The 12,417-nt window shown below is 35.1% G+C and overlaps 1 protein-coding gene across 1 annotated transcript; it reads right to left on the bottom strand.

The window, feature by feature from the left end:
• Window positions 1-911: 911 nt before the first annotated feature.
• LOC149221707 (zinc finger protein ZAT9-like) lies at window positions 912-2,465 on the bottom strand. The gene has a single exon (XM_089383017.1). The coding sequence runs from the start codon at window positions 2,140-2,142 to the stop codon at window positions 1,300-1,302; it is 843 nt and encodes a 280-aa protein (XP_089239143.1). The 5' UTR covers window positions 2,143-2,465; the 3' UTR covers window positions 912-1,299.
• Window positions 2,466-12,417: the final 9,952 nt, after the last annotated feature.

The following is a 12,417-nucleotide window of genomic DNA, read 5'->3' on the forward strand; positions in this document are numbered from 1 at the left end:
TAAATAATATGTCAAACTCGTAGAAAATTATTTAGCTGACTAAATGACTATTAAAAAAAACTAACCAGACACGGTTGAATATTAAAAAGAGACTTTCTTAGTCAATTGAATTGAATACATACTCTGAAGTAACCTGGAATGTTCTGTCATAATACTATTATTTTTAAAAAATTTAAATTAATTATTTTAATTAAAAAATTATTATAATAAAAACTATTAATATAAAAGTGATTAATTAAAACCAAAAATTAAATATATAAAGTTAAGAAAAATATTTGAAAATCAAGAATTAAATTGATTCAAGACAATTATCATTTAGTAACAGGGAAAAAACATAAGTATCTGCAATCAAATAACTGTAAATGCTTTATACATCTATGAGTTTTAACTGCAATATATGTACAGATCCTGAGTTTAAATGCCATACAGAAAATTTGTGGGAATAAAATAGAATGTGGTTGGTAATATTTTGCTAATGGATTCTAAATATCAAAATTTCAAAATTTCAGAAGTGGGAGTTGGAAAATTTGTGGGAATAAAATAGAATGTGGTTTGCTAATGAATTCTAAATATCAAAATTTCAGAAGTAGGAGTAGGAGTTGGTGATGAGACTAAAATAAAATAATTATAAGTAGTAGCAAATAAGAATGTACTTTTTATATTTGGAAAAAGCTACAGCAACATGAAAAGTGTGATGCTTTCGAAAAATGAGATGCCTGAAGCAATTTTTTTGAAAGTAAACTGTGTAGAGTTTTCAAATAGTAGATACTTCAGGTTGAGTGGATACTTCACTCATTCTTCAACATATAAAAAACTTAAGAACAAATTCTGTAAAATTTTCAAATAGTCGAGTAGATACTTCACCTATCATCAAAGTATATAAAACTTGCAGCTATACAATCAAATCACTCTTTCAATAACTCTGTTATGGATACTTCACTTATCATTATCATTAAACATACATAAAACTGGAAAACCAATTCTGTAAAATTTTCAAATAAATATTTCACTTCACTTCGAGTGGATACTTCACCTATCATCAGAGATAGATAAATAAAACTTGCAGCTATGCGATCAAATCACACTTTCAATAACTCTGCTATTTGATTCATGTAGAGAGACTAATTTTGATAAGCACTGCACAGCAAGGAGAACTTGAAACAAAGAACTGAACAATGGGACAAAAACTGAAGAGTGGAAGCTTATACTGCAATCCTGATCAGGGCCTTTGATCAATTTGGTATTTCTTCCTGGCTTTCTCTGACCCTCCAACTTGATATTGTGAGAGAACACCACTTCCTATCCCCTGGAAAGACCAGAGCCATCCTTGTCAATCCTACAATCTTCTTCCTCAAGAGGAGGTGGCATGTTCAAATCAAGAAGCCCCTGATATTTCACAGACCTATGCTCTTCAATGGTGGCCAGGTAAGGAGAATCATCTAATCCAACAGGAGCAGCAGCAGGGGGAGTTGAAGGAGGAGCAGGGGGTGTTGAATGGCATCTTTTGTGGCCACCCAAAGCTTGCCCACTTGAAAAAACTCTGTAACAAATGGGGCATTCATGACCAGGCTTAGCCATATTACCCCAACCTTCATTGCCCTTCTCAACGTGAAGTGACCGCTTATTCTCCAGAGAGGGCAGCCTGTTAAAAGACTGAAGATCATCCTCAGAGTCACTGATCTCCTCAGTAAGACCCTCAATTTCTTCACACATGTTGTTGGAATCATCACAGGAGGACTTGAACTTGTTGCAGCAGCTTGCCCTGTGACCACCCAGAGCTTGAAATGAAGAGAATTTTCTTGTGCATGTCTTGCACTTGTACTTCATTTCTTGATCCACACAGGAATCAAAGTGGGCATCCAAGACTTTCTTGGTTCTGACCCTCTTCTTGCGTCTGTCCAGTTTAAATGAGTTGCTGGGTTCCTCAATCTCCAAGGCCGCCATATCTGGTCTATCTGGGAGCAGGGATCCATCCCTAGCAAACATCATGAGAGAATTGGCAGCAAGTTCTATATCAGACTCAACCAAACAGCCTGGTTCATGATCATCCAATTTGGTGACTAGCAGAGAAGAAATTGCTGCATGCCTAGAACGCTTAGATCTTTTGGAGCTCATATTGCTCCGAAATTGTTGAACCTCCATGCCCTGAGATCGAAACCGGTAGAGTGCCCTTATTGCTGCAAGCCGGGGTAAAGCCTGAGAAAAGATAAAGAGATAAAGCTTGTTGAAGACTTGTGATGGTTACAGTGGATGAGAATGGATGCAAGATAGTTTGCGAGGATTGACTTGGACATTAAAAACTGAAACTAAAAATAATGAATATGAGTAGATGACAGAGAATGCGAAGCACGTTTAGGGAACCTCCCCCTGCTGGAAAATTTGGCAGGTGGCATATTTATTTATTATCACGTGAATGATTCACTGGTGAGAAAAGTTCCTGTGTGGGAAATTGTTATGCCAACCCAGCGCTGTGTCGTGTACGCTACACGAGCAGGATGGCGATGGTGGACCACGCTGATACAGCACTGTATTGGTCACCCCTTCCTCAATACCAGTGCACATTGCTTTCAAGTTTCATTTAAACTTTGGAACATTGCGTGGACTTTCATCCCTTTATCAAGTAGTTAAAACATGAATTATGGGTTAATTAATGAAAAAGGTAAGGTTGACATTGTCAGAGAATACTAGAAAGGAGAGACTCATACACAGTGATAACAATATTGAAGAAAAATGCCAGTTGGGTTGTTACAGGTTTGTGGAAGTTTATGACGATTGACATGGTTTACTTTTCCACAAATTTGTGTTTGGCAGTTTTCAAAGTGGGAAGTTCCCAGAAGTTTCACAGATGCTCAACCGAAAAGATAGGGTTTGCAGTTTTCAAAATGGAAAGTTCCTAGAAGTTACATTGTACAGAACCAGAAATCTGGTCAGGATGGGGAGGAAGACAACATGGAGTAGTTTTTATTAAATTATATAGTCAAATAAATCAACTCACTTTAACTAAACAATATTAATGAAGACTTCCAATTTAATTAAACATGGATCCCTACTTGCAAAATGATGATAGTGATTTGGAAGACTTTCAATTATAACATGGATCCTCATTTGTAACATGATAAATCTCTTACTATATATTTAGTAAATTTACGTATTACATCCTTAGCATATATTTAGTAAATTTATGTATTACATCATACTACCAGTGACAAGTCAATAGGTAATGCTTAACAATAAATTAAATTAATAATTTATGTAATATGATGTTAAGCTTGCATTATTGATAAGTTTTAAATTAATAATCAATATAAAATGATTTTAATATTATATTTATTAGTTTGAGAATAAAGAATATGTTATAAAATATTAAATAAAATAAATATTGAGATAAAATAATATAATGGTATTTTAATAAAAAATAATTTGTTTTTAAATATATGATAATGATTTTAGTTACAATTTATTTTTCAATCTATAAGTGATTAGTCAAGTTGTATTGGAAAACGAGAATGATGCATTGCAAAACATTAATAACATTAAAAATATTGTTACTTCTAAGTTCAAAGAAAAAATGTGGTGTGAGAAAGATTTAGCAGCTAAAAGAAAATTAAGTTATTATAAGAAGGTCATCAACCCCACCTAGAAGATCAAAAGTATCTCTCTATTTTAACTAGCTAAAAGAAGAAAATTAATATAGCGAAGATTAGAATGAACTCTCATGAGCTCATTCATGAGCTCCATAGTGAAACAGGTCGTTGGGCAGTTCCTAAAACACCATGGATGGAAAGGATGGATGGAAAGGATCTGCCATCTCTGTGAGAATAGGAACATCGAGGATGAAAGCCACTTCCTCTTAGAGTGCCCCGCGTACAACCACATTAGATCTCAGTTTCAAAATCTTTGTCACAATACTGACCTTCCTAGCCTTTTATGATGTCAAAATTATAGTGAGCTCGGGAGGCTTCTCTCCAAGCTTTTTGAGCATAGGAATAAAATCTTAAATCAAACTAAATAATTTGTTTCTTTAGGTCTGATAGACCAAAGTTTGGTCTCAGTGGACATTAACCATCATCATCATCATCATCATCATTATTTGAGGACATGTTAAATTAAGAAAAATAAATAATCGTTATGGAATCAAACAATAATTTTTAGTTATAATAAAATTGGTACTATAAACATTTTTGTTGTGAATAATAATAATTTAAATCGATAAAAAAAATTATGACGATTTAAAACAATAATGATGTTTTATTGGTTAAATTCTAATTAATATTACATAGAATTATATCTTTAATAAAGGAAAAGGAGGAAGTGATGGTGCGAAGTCAACAAATGGAAGTAGAAATTGCACAGGCCTACAGTGAGCTTCTTGAGCTTCGGATTCCAGTAGGAATGGCCCCTATGGAGAAGATTCAGAAGCTAGCTTCCGCAGTCAAGGAGTCAAAGGAGGAAATTGGAAAAGTTGGATTTGAGTTGCTGCTGCAAATATCTGAGCTCCAGCTTAAGCTACATCCAACCACTCCTCTAAAAGTTAGAGAGCAGCGTGAAGCTACTATTAAAGGAGAAATGGCTACCTTAGAATCTACATTCAAAGGCTGCACTCAGTTGTTCAAAAAATCCATGGAATTATAAACCTCGCTACAAGAGGATCCAACTCTATAAAAAATTTAAGCAGATATAAGGGAAAAGTAGAGGCAATGCGATGATATAAGGTCTACATCGCAAACCTTAGCACCAGTGCAAAGGTTCGCCATATTACAAGAGGGCAAGCTCACCCAGAGCGAGATCGATGAGCTACGTCGAAAGGAAGCAATCATATCTTCAAGGACGTAGCCCTGGGCGATAAAGCAAGTCAATTAACTCTATCTGTGTAGAGCAACCTGAAAGTAATGTAACAGATGTAGAGAACCATGGGCCTTTCAATCGTAGCCACAACCACAAAGAAATTGGTTGAAGAAGTCCGTTACGCTGTTGCGTAGGGACAGGAGACCTACAAGTGTTGAAGATTGAATTTAGTGAGCTATAGGCGAAGATTGAGGTGCCACCAGCAAAGTGAATCAAGGACGAGTCACGACTTTGTGTTAGGGGGCACGTTGGGACAAAGTCCCCTGGGGTCAATTTTGTAATAGTTTTTGTTATTTTTGTAAAGTATCCACATTTTAAGGAGTGGAGCGTGAAGGCCTTTAGGAGTAAAAGGGGCTTTAAGAAGGTCAAAGCCCCTTAGTTTGTTAGAATTTAAGTTGTTTTGTGACCCGCCCATGGTTTGTGAACCATGGTATTGTAAAATAAGATGATAAAAAATAGTCATAGGAGGTCATAGGGAAGAGAGAGAAGATAGAAAAGAACACATATAGGAAAGGTTTGGGTCTGTATTTCCTACTTTGTACAAAGGTGAAGGGGAAGGCTCCTGCAGCTGTGTGTGGGCCCCTACAATTGTGTGCGCAAGGAAGAAAGATTCTGTAATAGAAGGATTAAACATAATAAAGTCTATTTTGGAGCAATATATGTTTATCTGTGTGGTTATGTTTACTTTTGCATTTACTGTGAATTCGATATGTTTATTGCAAGTATCAGAAGAAACACTTAATATATGCATGAAAGTGGTAGGTCTGTTAGTTTACTGGATGTTATTAATTCTTAAAACAATCAACATAGAGTTAGGATCTGTTATCTCTAAGTTATTATAATTTCTGTGTTTTAAGGAGTAGGATTCGTGAAGGTCTAAATAAATCCCTAGAAGGAACATAAACCCATCACACAAACCTCTGGATGTAGAAACCTGGTTCTGTCATCCCCCAATACTGCCTCGGGTGAGACTATAGCCTGCGCTACGCATGTTGTTGCCGAAACGATCGACAGTGTATGGTTTTTTTGGTTCGTGCAGATAACTCCGAACCTAGTTGCAGACCCCCTCAAGCCAGCAAGAGGAAACTTAGAAAATAATGAAAAATACCACCTGGTGCACCAATGTAAATTACTTTTTTCAATTCAATACTTTTATTTTTCTTTAGTTTTAAAAAAAATTGTGTTATATAACATACCTGAACATTTTCAAAGGCTTCTCAATAATTCAAAAGCCACCAAGGAAATGCTTAAGAAACATGAGAAACATAAGCTAGGCCAGGGTGGCTATTCTAACTTACAGGCATGAGTTATAATTACCTGAACATCTTAACAATATTATTTGTTAAATCGCCTTCCATCTATCTGGTAGTTGCACTCACTAATAACAAAAAGAAATACTCTTATGCATTGGAGGGAAATGAGTTTAGACCCCAAGCCACAGAGGAAGACTTCCAACTTGGTTTCAAGTTCAACTATCAAGCTATCATTGATCGCTAAATAAAAATGGGAAAAACTCCAAGATGTAGTTTGAAGGACACAGTTACTAGACACAAATCAATCCAAATTAACCTTTCAATACTTATAAAATACTACCGTGATTGATATCGTGCATAAATTTAATGAGTTGATTTGTTTTAGGAAGGGAATAAGCAATATCAACAAGAAGTCCATTGATAGTAAATTTCATCTAGAACAAGGCCATGCTCCCATGTAACCCCATGATAGTGGGGTGCATCCCCCTTATATTGCTTCAGATGAGGCCCATGGAAGTAATTTTACAATTGTGCTTGTTGACACCTAATCCTTGTGATTGGGTAAAGAATAGATGTCCATCTAATGCTATAAGAAACAAGAATCCATATGAAATGTGGTATGGACATGTTCCTTTGGTAAAACATCTTAGGGTCTTTGGTTCCACCTGTTATGCCTTGATACCAAAGGTACATAGAAACAAACTTGGTGCTCGAAGTCATAAGTGTATATTCCTGGGGTATTCAAACACCTCCAAAGCATACCACCTCTATGATGAAGTAAATAAGAAGTTTGTTGTATCTAGAGATGTAATTTTCCTTGAATCATCCAAAACTGACAATGTTGTTGAGCGACAACTTGATCGCTTGGATAATTCACAAAAACAAAATCATTTCAAGAATTTGATAATCAGATTCCACATCTTGAAGGGGGGATTCGTATACTAGATCAACATGTGGAATCTTCTTCTGAAGAACAATCTCCCCCGCATGAAACTCCAACAACGGATGATGCTTTAAGTGATGTAATTGATAAAATTGGGAGACTCAATCTTGATTCAGTCCCAACTCAATCAACGGAGCAGCCTGGACCATCTAAAAAAGGTCCCCCAAAGTGGGTGACAAAGACACTTGAAAGTGTTCATCCTGATGAAATTGGAAAGACAGGAACCAAAAATTCAAACCGGCAAAATGGAGGTGATGTAGATGACTCTAATTCACCTGTTGATATGGATGTTTCTTATGATTGTGAATTGAACTTGTCTACAGATTTTGAACCAAATTCCTTCAAAGAAGCTGCTTCTCATGATGAATGGAAAGAAGCAATGCAAAAGGAGTATGATGCCCTCATAAAGAACGACACTTGGAAGCTGGTTGATCCTCCATTAGGAACCAAACCAATTGCCTGCAAGTGGGTCTACAAGAACAAGTATAAAGCTGATGGCTCACTTGACAAGCACAAAGCTAGGTTTGTGGCAAAAGGTTTTGCATAGAAGGAAGGGGTCGATTATGAGGATATTTTTTCCCCCACAACAAAATGGGCTACCATCCGGACACTCTTTGCACTAGCAGCTCAGAACGATTGGAAAGTCCATCAAATGGATGTAAAAACTGCTTTCTTGAATGGAGATCTAAGAGAGCATGTTTTTAAGTCCCAGCCTGAAGGATTTGCTGTGAAAGGACATGAACATAAAGTATTCAAACTTGTGAAGTCCTTGTATGGCCTCAAACAAGCACCACGAGCCTGGTATGAAAAACTAACTGAGCATCTTCTGAAACTCAATTTCAAACATTTTGATCTTGATGGTGCAACTTTATTTGTCAAGAAATTTGGAAAAATAGTTGTATATATTGTGGTATATGTAGATGATCTTTTAATGACGGGGAACAATGAAAGCTACATTGCATCCATAAAGAAGGAATTGGGGAAAAGTTTTGAAATGACTGATTTGGGCTATGTTCATTACTATCTTTGCATTGAAGTAACCCAACATCCAAAGTCCATATTTCTTTCTCAAAAGAAATACATTGGAGATCTGTTGAACAGGTTTAGCATGACAGAGTGCAATCCTCTTACTACTCCAATGGGACAAAACTTAAAGCTCACATCTATTGAAGGAAAAGAATTTGAGGATGAAACAAAGAATAAACAGCTTCTAGGAAGTCTCAACTACCTAACTACTACCAGACCAGACATTTCGTTTGTTGTTGGAATCCTCTCCAAGTTTATGCAAAAGCCTTGTGAGGGACATTGGTCTACTGCAAAGAAAGTTCTAAGTTACTTGAAGGGAACTCAAGATTTTGGAATCAAGTATACACAGGTGGACGACTTCAGCTTGATTGGATACTCTGATTTAGACTTCGATGGAGACAAAGAAACCGGGGTATCAACTTCAAGATATGCTATGAGTCTTGGATCAGGAGTTGTCTCCTGGAGATCACGCAAACAATCAGTTCTAGCAGATTGCACAACAGAAGCAGAATACGTGGCAACAGCTGAAGCAACAAAAGAAATTGTGTGGCTCATGAAAATTCTTGAAGATTTGCAGGTAAAACAAGTACAATCAACTCCACTCATGATTGACAATACCTTTGCAATAAAGTTGGCCAAGATCCCAAAGTTCCATGATCAAATGAAGCACATCAATACTAAATATCATCTGATTCGACATCATGTTTAGGCCAAAACAATCCATCTCCGTCATTGTTCCACAAATGAGCAAATTGCAGACATCTTCACCAAAGCGCTTGGAAGAGAAAATCTTGAACGATGCTTGGACTCACCAACGTTGCTTCAGATTAAGGGGGGGAATGTTGACACCTAATCCTTGTGATTGGGTAAATATATGTAAATAAATAAATGAGAAATATGAGCAGTCATTGGGAGATGAATTGAACAATCTCTCCCTCATGTATATAATAGACCTACTTGATGGAATAATATACACGAATCAATTTCTGCTTTATGGAGTTACTGCCTGGCCTGACAGTGCTTATAAATTTTAAGATAGTAATTTACGATTATGTAACTATAAATTTTGTTCTTTGAATGGTAGAGAATATCATACATGAGGATCCTCTACTAGAAGAGGAGCACATGGTGGCCACTCCAAAGGTGTCGACTAGTGAACTAGGTATATAATTACATTGCAAAGATATTTTTTAGTATTAATGAACTACTTCAATGATATTTCCTTTGAATTAGTTCATTGAATTGTTGGGTAGCATCACCTTTTCTTCATTTAGAAAGAGGATTACAACTAAAAATATTTAATTGCAATTAGTGTATTAATTATAAATTTTTATGTTTCAACTCCATAACATGTAGAGGATAAGGCTAGACAAGAAACTATTTCACCTTCCACCGCTTCTCAAGCGGGTAAAGATAATTTTAATGTTGTTTTTATTAATGAAATACTTGCAATAATAATAATAATAATAATAATATCAATTTGACATTTCTTTCTTGTTGCAGCTAATTATTTGCCCTTGTTGCAACAACCTTGACATCATGAGTACACAACCAGGTTTTAATTATGACTTCAAGAGGCCATAACAACTAAAGGGGACGAAGAAATTGATGTCCCGATTTCTTAATACATGTCAAAAAAAATAAAATGAAAAAGAAATATTTGAACTAGTTATATAATTAGAAATATCATGTATCATATTTTGAAAACATATTTTTGATGATAAAATTTATTGAGATGAAGTATTTTGTGTCTATGATTAATGAATGAATGAATGTTATATGTTAATAAATGATTGTTATGTTTTTCTTTATGTACAAAACCACATATGTTTCTTTATAATTTCTTTTTTTTTCTAGTGTTTATGCATGAATCTTAAAGTGTTACTTTCAATTATTTTCTAGTAGATACAATGGGTACTATGGAATTGAGAGTGATGTGAGGTAGGATGGGATCATAAAATATTCCACCTTCACGTGGTTGGTACTATTTAGTAGAGAATAAATTAGGATTCGAATAATCTTGGAGCAAACCTCCGTGGATCCATCAAAGCAACAATAATGTCAATGTTCACTTCCTGTCACTCCATCGGATCGAGGGAGGTTTGCTCAAATATTAGAATAGTCCAATTAATTATTCTTGAAACCAAGAGGAGATCATTCAGGTATTAATTCACTCAAGTATTTTTAATTATTATTCAATCCTAAAAATGTTTGCTAATTTGTTTTATTATTTTGTTGATTCTTTAAGTGTAGGTTGGATCAATAAAACAATTGTTGGAGGAGATTAGGGCATTCATCTTTACGTGAGGTCCAAGGAGAAGTTGGAGTAAGAAGCTCAAGGTATAAAAACTTGGTTGATGTAATGTGTCTCTTGTTATGGATATAGTTATATATGATTTTCCCCTTCAGTATCTTATGTATTTAGTCTATAATGGAAAAAAAATGGTATACCTAACATTCCTTGAGTGTATTAGGTTAGATCTAATAGTAGTCAATATTCCTATTGCTTGAAATGGTTTTATAAAGGTGTTCTTGTTCTCTTGTGTGTAGGAGAAAGTGTTAGGAGAGAGAGCTAGATCTTTAGGGCTATATCAACCATGATTATGAAAGGACAACTATTAAATAAATGGTATGGGAAATATTCTCCATTCCCTTAGCATATATTAGGGTTAATTGTGTTAGATATAGTGGAAATTTCATTTTAGTAAAAAGCATTTTAATTTGGTCAATTCATGAATAGTTAATTTTCATTTCCATATCTAGAAAACTTCAATTCCCCTTTCAAGAAAACTAGTGCACCATTAAATACTTGGAAATTTTTCTTAACCTTCATTTCCAATACTCAATCCACTAGTTTTACCTTATACAAAATACCAAAGTTCTATGCAATGGCTAAATCCATTTGGACATCTTGTTCTCTTAAAATTAATCCTCTTGACTTATCCAATTTATCAGTTATCCTCTCTCCTTATCCTTATGGGATTGAAACAAGCTATAGCTAAAGAGCTATGGAAATTCCTTTGGGAAGGAGGAAAAACAAACCACAAGCATTTTCATTTGGTGAATTGGTGCATAGTGAGAGCCCCCAAATCTCATGGTGGGATAGGAATAAAGCATCCTTTTTCGGTCAATCGAGCCTTAGGAGCTAGATTATTATGGATATTGTTCATTAGGAAAGCTGATGAGTGAGAAAAATAAATCCATAGAAAATTTATTTCTCGAGACTGAAACCATTATTTGTATTAGATTCTTTGGTCCTCTAATGGTTCACAAATTTGGAAGTTTCTCTACACATCCTCTCCTCCCATTCAAGAGAATATTTCATGGACTCTAGGTAATGGGAAAGACATTAGTATTTGGAATGATAGCATAATTGGAAGGCTCCGTATCTCTTTCTCCCCTCCCCTCCTCCTTTTGAAATCATAGCTTCATGACCAATGAAAATCCTCCTTTCATGACATATCATTTTGATCCCTCGCATCCATGGTATGGAAAATTTGGAATTTGGGAGAAGTTACTAGAACACTTCATATTCCTCTTCCATATTTCTTATTTATTGTTCAAGGATGTGCTCCAAGGTCATTATTTGAGGAATATTTTAGGAGTTGGGTTACACAAAATTATACAGAAAAAAGGTGTTATGAAACACTTCTCTTCAAATATTTGATGCCCCCTAAATCAAGTGTATGGAGATAAATATGGCACACTAATGGTATTCCAAAAATGAATATATTCTTTTGGAAATTGGTTCATAGTAATATTCTTATTGTAGAAAAATTAAGTAAAAGAGGTATGAACAAACCCTCCAAATGTGTCCTCTGTGTTCTTTCAAGAGAATCATCGCAAGCTTGGTAGTTTATTTTGGAGGGACCTTACCATAGAGTAACATATCCTTCCTCTCCTTTCCTTCTTGACCTATGGATCAAAGCTTACAAAGGATAATTTCACAATAAAATCCTTTTCCGAAGAGCCTAGGCTACCCTACGTAAATATGTATGCTATAAAATATGGCTTATCGGGCATTGATCTATATTCTAGGATGCAAAACCTAATGTATGGAAAATAGTCATAATCATGCCTTTTCTCTCTTGTCAGACAAACTAAATACCTAACAAACTAAATTTACTACCCTTCACATTATGGAAACTCATAGAATAGGAATGGTTCCAATCTCTTCATATACAAATATCAAAGGAAACACACTCTACAGTAAGATCATCTTTATAGCTTCATATTTCCCCTCTTGAGTTTTATCAATGGAAAGAAAAGTAGAACAAATTTTTTTTATGAAGCAAACAAATGCTTGATGTTTGTGAATCCATATAGAATTCATCATTGAATTTCCACATA

This window comes from Pinus tabuliformis, chromosome Q, assembly GCF_031772625.1.
Source record: "Pinus tabuliformis cultivar Carrire ecotype Pingquan chromosome Q, CPIR1, whole genome shotgun sequence".
In the NCBI taxonomy this organism is placed as follows: Eukaryota; Viridiplantae; Streptophyta; class Pinopsida; order Pinales; family Pinaceae; genus Pinus; species Pinus tabuliformis.

What these genes read in the sequence shown, in the direction of transcription:
- LOC149221707 (XM_089383017.1), bottom strand. Translation starts at nt 2,142, where the DNA reads ATGGAGGTTCAACAATTTCGGAGCAATATGAGCTCCAAAAGATCTAAG.